Below are 15362 nucleotides of genomic sequence, written 5' to 3' on the forward strand. Positions count from 1 at the left end.
TAGTCATCAATTGACATTGCTATTGATAGATAACACTGAGATATAAGATTTGGTGTTCATGTCCTTGGCACAAACCACAAAGATGAACATAACCTTAGTTTCTAGATTGAACATGGCCAGTTTATGTAAAATCTAATGTTTACAGATTGAACATGACCTTGATAGCATTGCCACCACCAGCACTGGTCTCAAAGGCTTCTTCCACTTCCTTCTGAGAGAATCCAAACCTGTGAGTTATAAGAGGTTTCACATCTATCTTCCCACTCCTCAGAAACTCCAGGCACAGAGGCCATGTGTTCTTATAACGGAAAATCCCAATCACATCAACTTCCCTGTATTTGAAACCAAAATCAGCCAGTCATTTAAACAATCAATCATAACCTTAAACATAACAACTCATGGTACATGATCAGGTTGATTTGTCATATCGAATTAATTTTTAGATACGGATGCCTACGAAAGCTTGCACAATTATTTAGCATTACTAGTTTCATTTTCTTCATATGCCTATAAAATATCTTGCTCTTCACCATCAAAGAACTTTGTCCCCATAGCAAAATGTTGAGGATTGATGTCCTTGGTCCTCAAACTATTAAATTAGAAAAAAAACTTACATATCACTGATGCATATTGCAATGTTTAACGAAATCTGAACATTCATGTGCTCTCTGATACCACACAGTATCGTGTTTATAAGTGTTTGTCAACAAGACTAACATTTTCTTTATCATCATTACTGTGTAATTCATGTTAGCTCTAAGCATCATCAACATAATAGAAATTTTCCAGCAAATATTTTTTATACAGAAAAGTGATCTCCAATTGATGCATACTTGGACCAAGAATCATACCTTGCAGCAGCTGGTGTGAGTGGAACAGTCATTTCACTATGACCCATTCCCACCAGGCATACTTTGCCGCCTGCACGAGTAGCAGTCAATGCAGTAGTCATAGTTTTGTTGAAACCTGCGCAGTCGAAGCTAATGTCCACCCCACCTCCCATGGCTTTGTGTATCTGAACAACTTCTTCATTCACATCCTGCAAAGTACCAAAATAAAACTTGGCCTAGCTGGTATTCAACTATATAGGATGACCAGTTGCATTAAACTGTAGAGGAGTAAACTATTATTGACTTTGCCAATATCGTTTGAGAAGAAGAACCATTTTCCCAATGTAACAGATAAGAGTTACTTGAATATACAGGAAATAGGGAAAGGAACAGATGCCTAGTAAAGACTACCTGCTCAGCTGGTGCAACTTTAGTAACCGTCTAAGGCATAGAATTTCTAGATGTTAAAGGTGAAAAATCATAACAACGTAAACCAACATGTTAGAGGGTCAGCTTTCTTCTTTCATTTTTCTTCAAAATTTTTGTTTGCCAACCAGCACATCATCTAAAGCCACTAAGTGCCTTACAGATCAATAATGACAACTGTACCTCACTATTTGTTGAAACTTTAACACTCTCATCTGCACCGAGAGTTTTTGCAACTGATAAACGATGATCATCCACATCCACAATGACAATCCTGGGTGCTCCGAAAGCTCGAGCTGAAAGCATTGTGACAAGTCCAATGGGACCTGCTCCCATGATCAGCACATTTGTTTCTGGTCCAACACTAGCTCGGCGACAAGCATGAACGCCAACGCTCAGCGGTTCACACATAGCCCCCTCCTCCAAGCTCACATTATCTGGTAGTTTAAAACATAGGTCGGCAGGATGCACTATCTGTCAAAAACAAAAGTGTAGCCCAAACATGACTTTTGATTTGAGAAAATTCACTTCACCACAAATGATACACACACAAACAAACCGCGCATGAGTTCACAAACTTGCCGCTCCTCCAAGTTTATATTGTCTGGTGGTTTAAAACAGGTCTGCAGGATGCACACATCACTCAAGGGTTCACACATTGCCCCAGTCTCCAAGTTCACATTGTCTGATAGTTTAAAACATAAATCTTACAGGATGCAACTATCCTGTGTGCACTATAGAAAAGTGTATAACAAACATGGATATTCTGGTTTGAGTAAATTCAGACACGCGCACACACAGTGAAAGGGGGGGTTCAAAAAAGGGACTTATAGCATGATATTCAAGTTTTCAGTAAAAAGTTATTGAGAATGTAATTATGATCCTATATAGCACACACATGACAATAAGCTGTGAAGACACGACTGTTTTCAAGATCAGTGATCTGTAAAGACACAACTGTTTCTCGTGTCCCTAAGTTGTGACAATAATTATTCCTCCGCAAGAAATCTTCAAAAACTTGCAATTAACTCAAACTTGGGCAATTAATTTTTTATATCCATCCTACACCATGTTGTGGCATTTTCACATGTAAGTGACTCGATGGGAGAAGCATTTGTAGTATAAAACCAGGAAATCCAATGACACTTGAGCAAATATTGCAGCTATTAAATCAACAAAATGTGTCATTGTCAACTCTAATTTTGAATGGAGTCATCCTTTTATTTTCATCTGTCAAAATATTCGATTTATTAGAGATCTGAAGCAAACAAGACACTAACATTCATCTCAGGATATGGATAAGAAATGCCAATATTGGATGAAATGGGACAGTTTCCTATACTTTAAATGTCCTTGATTGTATTCAAAACAACCTCCTTTAACCTACTTGCACTTACAAAGAACTCTTAAAGTATCAAATGACATTGCTTTCTAACAAGGATACAGGACCAGATGGCGACAGATTGAAGGGTCTACCATCATATAAAACATGATCAAACAGATAGTTAGACATATTACACTTGTGCTCTCCTATAACCATCTAAGTATGTTTTTCTATCATCAGAAGTGATGAGGTACATTAACATTATTGAAAAAAGTCAAGAACTACAATTTGAGGAGCTGTGAATTCTTTCAAACCTGATTAGCAAGGGAACCATGAACTGGTGGAGTAGCGAAGAACTTCATATCAGGGCATAAATTATATCGACCCCCTTTACAAAGGTCACAACGCCAACAACTAATCCCAGGTTCAATTGCCACACGATCACCAGGTACCACATTCTTTACCTCACTACCAACTTCTTCTATGATCCCTGCACACTCATGGCCAATTACCATTGGTTCTTTCACTATAAAATCTGCACATCTCAGCGTCTGCAAATTGATAAAATCATCAATCATTACTGGAAATAAGATAAACGATGAGGATAATTTACAGCAGCAAGTAAGGATACTTCTTTCATGTATACTTTTAATTGACATAATTCAGATGCATAACAAATACGCTTACCCTGAGGTAGTGAACATCACTGCCACAGATACCAACAGCTTTCATTCTAATTCTGACATCATGGGGGCCTTCCAACATGCAAAGACAAGTGAGTCAATGAAATCGAGTAGAAGAATGAAAATTACTCTCAAATGAAATTAAAGAGTCACTTAAGTGAGGGAGAATATATACCCAAAGTAGGAAGCTTGAAAGGTTGAATCTTGAGGGTATTTATACCAACAAGCCAAGCAGCCATATTTTCTTCTTCTCCATGACCTTCATGTGACATCCCACCTTTACCCATTTGCTCTAGCTAACTCTGCTCCTCTCTCAAAGCTAAGCACCTGTTGGGTACTTAGGTTGAATTAATGCGTCAGGAAAGGAAAGGAAAAGGAAAAGAAAGGAAGAAAATGGAAATATTTAAGTCGGATACATGTTTTCTTTAGATAAATTTTTGTTTGGTTGGAATTAAATAAAAGATGGAAAGGAAATGAGAAAGGTGGATTATCCAAAATGCCCTTAAGCTTTCTTCATGGTCCATACATAGTATGGAAATGTTGGAAGCTAAACTACTTCAGAACTCAGAAAACTGAACAAATATGCATCATGAAGAAACCAGAAAATGGAGGAGAAATATAAAGTGAATGCTTGCACTACACTACTGGAAACAACAGTTAAGATCTACTTCACTAAATAATAAGATATCCTCCTTCAAGTTTCTCATCAAATATCAGGTGAAAAGATTAAAAGGGAAAAAACAAAAGCCAGAAAATGGACAAGAAAAAAATCTCAAACAGGCAATGTAAGTATTCACTATTAAATAAGGCCTTAAGTTTCATCATGACTAATATGGAGTCCGATCTTGGATATACTCACCTGACCTGGTAAAAAACATTAACACCGCGAAACTAATAAGAGAGAAAGTGAATATCTTATTGAAATGAGCAAAAGAATCACGGATGTCCATAGCAAGCAAGAAATTCCGTGAACATGGAGATAAAATAGTACACACAAACATAAAATTAGCTATCAGTCACGGAAGCCCCAAAAGAGCAGCGTAGACTCTAAAAAAGATACGAAGCATGAAAAAAATCCACAAGGAAAATAATAAAAACAGAGTAAAATAGAGGAGCACGGAGAAGGATCCAGAGGGCGAACCAGGAAAGAAATTCGCAGATAGTTGAAGAAGACTAAAGGAAGACAGCGAACTGGGAAAAACTAATAGACACCAAAGAGAGAATAGAATCAATCACAGTAAAAGGTAGACGATAAAGATGAATATGATGACGCTGGTCAGAAGATGTTATTTTTGTATTTTAGCTTCTCTTGCCCTCTTTAGACGAATCTTTCATTTCAACAAGCCAGACGTAGCATTCACGCTTCCATCGTTGGGTTACTTCACAGTACACTGTAACAGAAGAAGGCATCAAAAAATAATGGCTTCCCTCTCCTTGAAACACAGAGAGAGTAAGGCCACAGGGCTGCTTTTAGCCGATCGATTTGATTGCATGTTATTAATTAACAAGTCGCTTTCTTCGATGCATCGAAACAATATCATCATCCATAATAATTGCACTGTTGGCTTTGTGGATGAATCAGCTCTTCTGATCCATCTCAATGTGATGCCCTTCTTCAGATACATATCAGTCACATGGGGGTAAAAAACAGATACTCTTCTCGAATTGGATCCCATAACAGTCTTCCAAGTACAGCCACTAGATTTCTTTAATATTTAAAAAAAATAAAAATAAAAATAGTCAAGCAACTCTCCTTCAGAACACTCATCCAATACGTTATTCTTCTCGAAGTTGGCGTTTTCGAAGTAACATATAATCATTCAATTAAACGAAATTATTATTATCATGTTACATGACACTCATTGATTCAGTGAATTCGTCCTACTCACTTAAATTCAAATTCGTCGCTCGCAGTCTGTGAGGCTCAAGTGCTGCGGAAAGTTTGATTCTGAGTTCCAACTTACCGCTATATCCTTGGTCTCACATCACATGGATGAATCAATCATGTATTTAAGATATTTGCCTAGATCTTGTAAAGAATTTCAAATGAAAAGAAAAAAGAATTGAAACGAAACCAAAAATTGTAAACGATAAATTTACCTTTATTCTTCAAATGACAAGGAAAGAATAAGAGATAAAGAAGCAGCCAAGTGACAAAGGTTAAAATAACAGAAAATAGGAGCTAAGAGTTGGAGCACTTAAAATTGTTAAATAATCAAAGTAGAAAGAGAATTTAAAATTATAAAAAAAATTATGCAAGAAAGAGATTTGGATTTGAATTTGAATATAATATAAATAAAATCTAAATCCATATAATTTTATATATCCAAATAAAAATATTTTTTCTAAATTCAAATTCAAATTTAAATATCCATTAATTCAAAATAACCTAAAAAGTAAGAAACATAAGTTTTCAGTTGCTATAATTTTAATTAAACTTCCCTCTAGTCTTTAAAATCTACTATATATATTATAATACATTGTACTTTAAATTATATTATATATATTGGAAATTAAAGAAAAGTAATTAAGTAATTAAAATTTTGTATAAAAAAATAAATTTTTTATATTTATCTTTATTTAGAAGTATAAATTAAAATAAGAAAACCAAATGTTTGAATTGAATTTAACGCACTAGACTGAAAGCAAATTTGCTAAGGCCCAAGTTGGGAGAAATGATAGTGGCCCAATATACTTGCCTATTTCAACTTCATACTCATCTTGCATTACCTTAATGTCACGGGGCTAGTCTTTCGACCCGTGCGGCACTTAGACAACCTTCACTGGAAGTTGCTAAGTAAGCCTAACTCGTATGAAAGGAGGATGCTTGGCTAAGAAGAGGAAAGGGAAAGCTTGAAGGCAAAGGAGAGTAGAGAGAGGATGTGAGAGTTCTATAGCTTTGAGAACTCAAGGATGATTTACAAATGAGGAGGGGTGAGGTATTTATAGGCCTCCCCTTGGATCTAGAATGTTCCCACCTCCTTAATGGACGGTGGAGATTAAATCTATCCTACGGTTACAATTGATTCTCTAGAATTCTCTTAACAAATATCTAGATATTTTAATGGAAGAATCTAGAGACAATATTAAAATATTGAGGCTAGAGTTGTGTAGGCTTCTCTAGAATGTTCTTGCACTATCTAGCACTCTTAAGGTTAGCTGGGAGCCTTCTGGAGGGTTCTGGAGCATTCCGGACCTCTTTAACCTTGTGAAAAATGACGAAACGTGACATTCTCCCCCACTTGATTTCGCGACGCCCTCGTCGCGCCTTCCTCCTTGTAGCGTTGGATTTGGTCAGTGAACTGCCACAGGAGGTCTTCACGTTCCCAACTAGCTTCAAAGTCTGGTTGACCCTTCCACTTGATTAAGTACTCGGTGTAGTTGGGAACTCCTCTCTTCCTGATCACCCTGTCGGCGAGGATCTCTTCTATCTCCTTGTCGTACTCGGTGATGACCGCTGTCGGTGCTCTCTTAGAGATACCTCGAGATGGATCTTCTTCGTCTCCATAGTATTTCTTCAAGAGACTAATATGGACGACAGGATGAATCTTAAGCTTGGGAGGGAGTTGTACCTGGTACGCAACCTTTCCCACACGTTTAATGATAGGGAAAGGGCCCTCATATCTCCTGACCAAGCCTTTGTGGACTTTGCGTAGTGACTTGAATTGATTCGGTAATAACTTAACCAGGACCAAGTCACCTACTTGAAATTCAATGGGGCGCCGCTTCTTGTCTGCCCACTTCTTCATTTTTCGAGAGGCTTTATCCAGGCATGCACGAGTAATGTCGGCTTCTTCTTGCCATTCCTTGGTAAACCTATAGGCAGCTGGATTGTCTCCCTTGTATGGAGTGGCAAGTGCGTTGGGGGTTAGAGGTTGTTGTCCGGTAACTATCTCAAAAGGGCTCTTACCTGTCGACTCACTTCGCTGCAAGTTGTAAGAGAATTGGGCCACATCGAGCAACTTAGCCCAATCTCGTTGATGAGCGCTCACATAGTGGCGAAGGTAGAGCTCTAACAAAGCGTTGATTCGCTCCGTTTGTCCATCGCTCTGAGGGTGAAAGCTTGTTGAGAAGTTCAAGTCTGTCCCCAAGAGCTTGAAAAGTTCTCTCCAGAATTTCCCGGTGAATCGGGGATCTCGATCACTGACGATGTTGCGAGGGATCCCCCATAGTTTCACGACATGCTTGAAAAATAAGCGTGCCGCTTCATCGACCTTGCAATCTGCTGGGGCTGGTATAAAGGTGGCATATTTGCTGAATCTATCAACCACCACCATGATACTCCCACATCCTTCAGACTTAGGGAGAGCAACTATGAAGTCCATGGAGACACTCTCCCATGGTCTCTCAGCCACTGGCAAAGGTTCGAGCAGACCAGCAGGATGTTGTTGTTCAACCTTATCTTGCTGGCACACTAAGCAAGTTCTCACATATGCTTCAACATCATCTTGCATATGTGGCCAATAGAAATGATTTTGTACGAGAGCAAGTGTTCGTGCCATACCTGGATGTCCGGCCCACATGGAATCATGGCACTCTTTTAGGACATCCCTTCGAAGGTTGCCCCATTTCGGCACATAGACTCGGTTCCCAATGGTGTAGAGTATTCCATCATTCACCCAAAATCTTCGAGTCTTGCCTTCAGTAGCAAGCTTTACTAAGTTGCTTGCAGATGAGTCCTGAGACATACCTTCCTTGATTCGTTCAAGGAAGTCATTCTGGGGCATGCTTGCTGAGAGAGTGGCTAACTCGGCTTTCCGGCTTAAGGCATCCGCCACTACGTTTGCTTTGCCTGGCTTGTATTCCAACCGATAATTAAACTCAGCAAGAAAATCTTGCCAGCGAGCTTGCTTCGGGCTGAGCTTCTTTTGTGTTTGGAAGTAGCTCGTAGCAACATTATCTGTCATAATAGTGAACTTACTCCCAAGTAAGTAATGACGCCAGGTTCGTAGACAATGGATAATGGCAGACATCTCTTTTTCTTGCACCGTGTAGCGCCTCTCTGTGTCATTGAGTTTGCGGCTCTCGTACGCAATAGGGTGCCTTTCTTGCATTAACACGCCCCCTATTGCAAAGTCTGAGGCATCAGTGTGTACCTCAAACGGCTTGGAGTAGTCGGGCAAGGACATAACAGGCTCTTGCGCGACCATCTGCTTGAGCTTTTCAAAAGCATCTTGGCAATCTTGTGACCATTGCCAAGACTTATTCTTCTTGAGCAAATCTGTTAATGGAGCAGTGATAGTTGAATACCCCTTGATGAACCGCCGATAGTAGTTCACCAGACCAAGGAATGATCTTAACTCTGGGACCTTGGTAGGAGGCTGCCATTCTTGGATGGCTCGAACCTTAGTTGGGTCCATTATGAGCTTTCCATCCTTGATCTTGTGCCCCAAGAAGTCCACCTCTTGTTTACCAAAAGAACATTTTTCCAGCTTAATGTAAAGTTCATGATCAGAGAGTACCTGGAAGACTTTCTTCAAGTGTTGAGCATGCTCTTCAAGAGTCTTGCTGTACACCACGATGTCATCCAAGTATACCACCACAAACTGGTCTAAGTAAGGGTGGAACAACTTGTTCATGAGTGTGCAGAACGTTGCCGGGGCATTCGTCAGTCCAAAGGGCATAACAAGAAACTCGAATGCTCCATATCTCGTCACGCAGGTTGTCTTCGGTTCATCACCTGCGGCGATGCGTACTTGATAGTACCCGGATCGGAGATCAAGCTTAGAGAAGTACCTGGCTTTTCCAAGCTGATCGAACAAGTCGGCGATCAAAGGTATCGGGTACTTATTCTTGATGGTAATCTTGTTCAAGGCCCTGTAGTCGATGCACATTCGCAACGATCCATCCTTCTTCTTCTGGAAAAGGACTGGAGCACCATATGGGGCCTTAGATGGTTGAATGTATCCTGAATCAAGGAGATCTTGCAGTTGTCTCCTTAACTCTTCAAGTTCTGGAGGTGACATGCGATAAGGTGCCAAGGCAGGTGGTTTGGCACCAGGCTCCAACTCGATCTGATGGTCTACCTCTCTTCTGGGAGGTAGTTTCTTGGGCAACTCATCAGGCATGACGTGCTTGTACTCTTGTAGTACCTCTTGGATACCAGGTGGCAAGGTTTCCCGTGGTTTGGTTGGGCCATCCTCTTCCTCGGCCAATGAACGTACAGTGGCAATATACCCTTCTGAGTTCTTGAGACCCCTCTTGAATTGCAAGGCAGAAATCATAGGGTTGGATTTCTCCAAGCGTTTCAAGGGGATTACCCGGATCATATTAGAGTCAATGACCACCATAGACTTGGCTTCGGGAATAGGGAAGGCATGTGCTTTGCAAAAGAAAGCAAGTCCCAATACAACTTTGAAATCATCCATAGGGACAACAGTAAAGTCTAACGTACCTTGCCAGTCCCCGATCTTCACCTTCACATCCTTGGCAATCCCAAGGACTTGTTTGGCTGGGGAGTTCACTGCCTTGATAGTGCCTTCTCCCTTGTTGAGTTGGATACCCAATCTCTTAGCTTCTTCAGCCTCCATGAAGTTGTGGGATGCTCCTGTGTCGAGCATGGCAGAGGCGGACTTGCCTTGAATGGCAAGATCAGCATAAAGTAGACCCTTCTCTTCCTTCTTAGATGGGGAAAAGAGTCCAGTCAAGGAATTCAAGTGTTGGAGGGAACCAAGGTCGATCTGTTGCTCCTTGTCCCGGGTTTCTTTCATCTCAGCGACCAAGGCATTCATAGCCTTGCGGTTGGGGCAGTCCCGAGTCCAGTGTGGACCATCGCACACGAAGCATGGCCTCGGTGGCTTTGAGGCATCACGCCTGATTGAGGGTGGTTTATCCTGTCTAGAACTCCCACCAAAGAATCTACCACCATCCTTACGATCGAAATTCTTCTTTTGTCCTCCTTTGTCTCCTCCACTGCTACCAGGATTAGGCTTTTTGGACTTGGTGGAGTAGTCGATTATAGACTCAGCAGCAGCAATTGCCTCATCTAGAGTTTGCACTTTACGTCTATCGAGTTCTACTCTCGCCCAGTCTTTAAGTCCGTCCATGAAGTAGAAAAGAGCCTCCTTGTCGGACAAGTCCTCAATCTCGAGCATAATGGTAGTAAACTCTTTAATGTAGTCAGGAATACTACTAGTTTGTCTCAATCTACGAAGCTTACCTCGAGCCTCTGTCTCAGCATTGTGGGGAACAAAGTGCTTGCGGAGTTCTGACTTGAACAACTCCCATGTGTTGAGAGTGCAAAGGCCCTTTTCTCGTTCGGCATGCTTTCTGCGCCACCATAGTTGGGCTGCATCCCGGAGAAAAGTTGAAGCATTGTTGATTCTGATTGAGTCGTTAGAGACTCCCATGGCCTCGAAGTACTGTTCTAGGCCAAAGAGAAAGTTCTCCACAATTGTAGCACTACGAGTCCCATTGTACATGGCCGGCTTGGGCACTTTCAGACCCTGAGAAGTGGCGTTTGAAGTACTACCACTAATAGGGCTACTCACACAGTGATGAGAATCCCATTCATGACGAATCTCATCCATTTGAGAGCGTAGACCTCGTACCTCATCTCTTACATATTTGCGGAGATCGGCGAGATCACGTCTGAGGGAACGAATGTCTTCCCCTAAATCATCGTTAAGGTCTGCAATCATCAACTTGGCAGCCCGCGTTATCTCAGCATTCTCTTGGAGGAGATTGTTGAGTTGATCGTTGAGTCCCCCTATAGTAGTTCTCACTTCCTCCATGTTAGATTCCAAGCTACCAACACGAGGTTCAAGGGACTCACCTGCGGGTGCCCTGCTCCGGCCTCGCTCTCGCTTGGACCTGGGGTGAGCTTGCTCCTGTTGTGCATGAGCTTGCTCCTGTGCTTCCGTGCCAACGACGTTTCCTTCCTCAGTTGCCATCGTACAATACCTTCCTTCAAGCACAACGGTAGAACCGAGCTCTGATACCAACTGTCACGGGGCTAGTCTTTCGACCCGTGCGGCACTTAGACAACCTTCACTGGAAGTTGCTAAGTAAGCCTAACTCGTATGAAAGGAGGATGCTTGGCTAAGAAGAGGAAAGGGAAAGCTTGAAGGCAAAGGAGAGTAGAGAGAGGATGTGAGAGTTCTATAGCTTTGAGAACTCAAGGATGATTTACAAATGAGGAGGGGTGAGGTATTTATAGGCCTCCCCTTGGATCTAGAATGTTCCCACCTCCTTAATGGACGGTGGAGATTAAATCTATCCTACGGTTACAATTGATTCTCTAGAATTCTCTTAACAAATATCTAGATATTTTAATGGAAGAATCTAGAGACAATATTAAAATATTGAGGCTAGAGTTGTGTAGGCTTCTCTAGAATGTTCTTGCACTATCTAGCACTCTTAAGGTTAGCTGGGAGCCTTCTGGAGGGTTCTGGAGCATTCCGGACCTCTTTAACCTTGTGAAAAATGACGAAACGTGACATTAAGCTCTTAACCAGCGTGACCCTTCATACAGTTGAGATTTTCCAGGTTATTTCCTCTGCTTTTATTTTTTCTTTTTTCTCTCCGAGAACTAATAACCGAGAAAGTAAATATCGTATGGAAATGAGCAAACCAATGAGGGATGTCCATAGCAAGCATGAAATTCCATGAACATGGAGATAAAATAGTACACACTAATATAAATTAGCAATCAGCCACGGAAGTCCCCAAAATAGCAGCGTAGACTCTTGAAAAACACACGAAGCATGGGGGAAAACGAAGAAAAACAGAGTAAAACAGAGAAGGATCCGAGGACGAACCTGGAAAGATATTCGCAAACAGTTGAAGGAGACTAAAGGAAGAGAGCGAACTGGGGAAAACTAACAGACATAAAAGAGAATCGGATCAATCACAGTAAAAGGTAGACGACGAAGATGAAAATGATGATTTTCAAAAGAGGTTATTTTTGTATTTTAGCTTCTCTTGCCCTCCTTAGACGAATCCTTCATTTCAATAAGCCAGACGTAACATTCACGCTTCCATCGTTGGGTTGCTTCACAGTGCACTGTAATAGAAGGCAGCCAAAAAAAAAAAAACAAGGCTTCCCTGTCCTTGAAACACACAGAGAGTGAGGCCAACAGGCCTTCTTCTGGCAGATCGATTTGATTGCATGTCATTAATTAACAAGTCACTTTCTTTTTTTTTTTTTTAATATAAGGTCATGACAAAAATACTATATAAAAGGCAAGCCATGTCAGAAGTCATAATATTTTTATAATTTATAAAAACGTTATCAAATAAAATAATATTAAAATGCTCGCTTGAGACTTTGTAGACATATTTCAGAATAACTTTTTAGTCCTTCATGATGAGATTTTTAATGCTTCTAATGATTGCTGAAGGCAGATAGCTTTGGTCGAAGCTGCTATTAATGAGGAATATGACCTTCATGGAATCAGAACAAATATTAATTTTAAGAATTTTAATATTTCAACAAATGTTTAGCCCTTTTAAAATTTTTATAATTTCAGCAGCTGTGCTAAGTTGGTAATCAAAGTTTTTGAAAATTTTTTTTATCTAGTTACCCTTATTATTTTTGATAAGACTTCTACAAGCTATGCACTTGTTTCTTCAATGCATCGAAACAATATCATCTTCCATAATAATTACACTGTGGGCTTTGTAGATGATGATGAATGGGCTATTCTCATCCATCTCAATGTGATGCCCATCTTTATATCCATATCCATCACATGGAAAAAAAAAAAATACTCAAATCCAACCGGCACCCGATATCAAATATGACCATTAGATTTTTTTTTTAATTTATAAATTTATAAATTATCAATATATTTTTTAAAATTCAAAATAATCCTTATTGTCAGAAACACTCTTCATGTATTTTAGTTCTTCAACAATTTGAGATTTTGTGCTTTTTTAATGACATATGACAAAATTTACAATAATCATTCGATTAAATAAAAATGTTATTAACATGTGACATGGAGTGAATTTGTGTTATTCAATGAATCCAAATCTATGACTCGCAATCCTATGGGGCTCAAGTGTTGAAGAAGTGTCTTGATTCAAAGTTTCAACTTACCCATCTATCCTTGGTCTCGTATCATGTGGACGAATAAATCATTATTTAAGATATTTGTTTAGATCATGTAAATAATTTCAAATGAAAAAATGAAACGAAATTTAAAGATAAAAATGAAAAATTGTGAATGAAAAACTTACTTTTATTCTCCAATTGACAAGGAAAGAATGAGGGAGGGAGGTAGGAAGAAGAGGGAGTAATAGAGCACTAAAAATGAAAATAAGAATTAAGTTTGTGATATCAGCTTTGCCCTCCTACCTCATGCAATCCATATTTCTTCCTAAGAGCACGCTGGGATATTGAGAAATACAGTAGGAAATTCCTTTGGAATAATAAAGATGATAAAAAAAAAAAAAAACTTACACTTGATCTCTTGGAATAAGGTGATGGAGATGTTCCTATAGTGGCCAAGAAAAAAACTGCATCACATGATTGGCGTAGCATAACCAAAATTTGGGAAGAGTTCTACAAGGGAGTGAGTGAAAAGATTAATAATGGCACATCAACTAGTTTTTGGTGGGATAGATGGGCCCCTTTAGAACAACGTTTGATTGAGCATGTGACCAATTTCAACTCCCAGATGGAACTTTAAGCTAAGGTTAGTGATTTTCTCCTACCCTCTAGTGCTTGGAATAGGGAACTTTTACATTGCTTCCTTCCTCCGAGTGTTGTCAATAGAGTCCTTCACGTACGAGCTTACTTCAACCAACAGAGGGATTCCTTCTAGTGGAAAGTGAGTAGTGATGGTGGGCTCTCAGTTAATTCTACTTACAAGTTTCTTACACACAATGAGCTTACTAACAAGGTCTTGGTGTGGAAAAGCTTATGGAAGTGGCCTATCTCAGAGAATTTAAATTTTTCTTTTGGCAAGTCCTACATAAGAGAATACCTAGTAACTAATTGAGAGTGAGGAGGGGATTTGTGACTGATGCCTGTTGTCCTTTTAAGTGTGATCATGAGGAAGATACAATCCATATGTGATCATGAGGAAGATACAATCCATATTATGAGAGATTGCTTGAGAGCAAAAAATATATGGAAGGAAATTAATAAACATATGCTAGTTGCTAGGGGTGCATAGATGCCACGATATCTTTGAAGGAACTAACCATACTCTTGGTGACAATATCAATGTGTGCAAAAGAAAACTAGTAAAGGAAAGAGCTTTGGGCTTTCTTACACTAAAATGCAATATAGAAACACATTTTGACCACAAATGGACTGCTCCAGTGCAAGGTATAGCACAAGTGGATGTGGATGCTTCTAGTATTCATTCAATAGTGTAGCATGTGGGGGATTAACAAGAAACTATAGTGGTGAGTGGCTTGGTGGCTTTTCTTGTACCTTGGGTAATTTTCCAATCATGATTTTTGAGATTAAAGCCATTAAATATGGCCTACAACTTTGTGCGAAACTACACTTGAAAAAGGTTGACATATTCTCTGATTCAATAGAGGTAATTAACTCTATATATAGAGGAGTCAACACAGCTCATCCATACCTTGAGGACATTCTTGAGGTGCAAGAAATTCGATTTGCTCATAAGGGTTATAAACTTTTGTATGCTTCTCTTGAGCAGATGTCATGCATAAGACTATTTGGCCAAAATGGCTCAAAGCTCCACCAATGAATTAGTTTTTCTTAGAGATATTCCAAGCGATTGTGAACCGCTTTTGGCTGGCTATAGTGGAGGTCTATCCCATTGATTGCTAACATACTAGCACTAGGTGATCTCCCCTTCTAACTTTAGCTAACCTAGTTGATGAAAAAAAAAAGTGAAAATAAGAATTAAGAATTGTAGCATTTAAAATTTTAAATAACAAAATTAAAAAGATCTAAATAAAAGAATTGTAATAAAGTATACATTTTATTATGTATCCAAATAGAATTTTTTTTCTTAAGTCTAAATCTAAATCTCCTAAAATCCAAAAGCCAACATTAAAAAAATAGGAAAAATAAGTTTTAAGTTGCTATAATTTTAGTTTTTCATCATAGTGTACTTTAAACTATATATAGTTGAAGCTAAATAAAAGTAATTAAATTATTAAAAATTTTTA

General features: G+C 39.4%; 1 protein-coding gene across 2 annotated transcripts; it reads right to left on the bottom strand.

The window, feature by feature from the left end:
- Positions 1-4546, bottom strand: LOC129293221 (sorbitol dehydrogenase). Of its 2 annotated transcripts, none has more exons than XM_054931053.1 (7): positions 4405-4546; positions 3439-3590; positions 3268-3335; positions 2895-3131; positions 1440-1730; positions 852-1039; positions 1-332 (listed from the first exon to the last, which is right to left on the bottom strand). In XM_054931053.1, the coding sequence occupies exons 2-7, from the start codon at positions 3548-3550 to the stop codon at positions 140-142; spliced, it is 1089 nt and encodes a 362-aa protein (XP_054787028.1). In that variant the 5' UTR covers positions 3551-3590; positions 4405-4546; the 3' UTR covers positions 1-139. The 2 variants fall into 2 exon arrangements, with proteins under 2 accessions (XP_054787028.1, XP_054787038.1); XM_054931063.1 differs by having other exon boundaries at positions 3439-3600.
- Between the last annotated feature and the right edge of the window lie 10816 nt (positions 4547-15362).

The sequence above is a fragment of the Prosopis cineraria genome, unplaced genomic scaffold (assembly GCF_029017545.1).
Source record: "Prosopis cineraria cultivar Desert tree isolate PC_DT_omini unplaced genomic scaffold, ASM2901754v1 PC1, whole genome shotgun sequence".
Classification (NCBI taxonomy): Eukaryota; Viridiplantae; Streptophyta; class Magnoliopsida; order Fabales; family Fabaceae; genus Prosopis; species Prosopis cineraria.

Coding starts and splice junctions, on each gene's coding strand:
- LOC129293221 (XM_054931053.1), bottom strand. CDS start 3,550: ATGGGTAAAGGTGGGATGTCACATGAAGGTCATGGAGAAGAAGAAAAT. Junction 3,132..3,267: donor GTGATGTTCACTACCTCAGG/GTAAGCGTATTT, acceptor ATCAATTTGCAG/ACGCTGAGATGTGCAGATTT. Junction 1,731..2,894: donor ATGGTTCCCTTGCTAATCAG/GTTTGAAAGAAT, acceptor TGTTTTTGACAG/ATAGTGCATCCTGCCGACCT.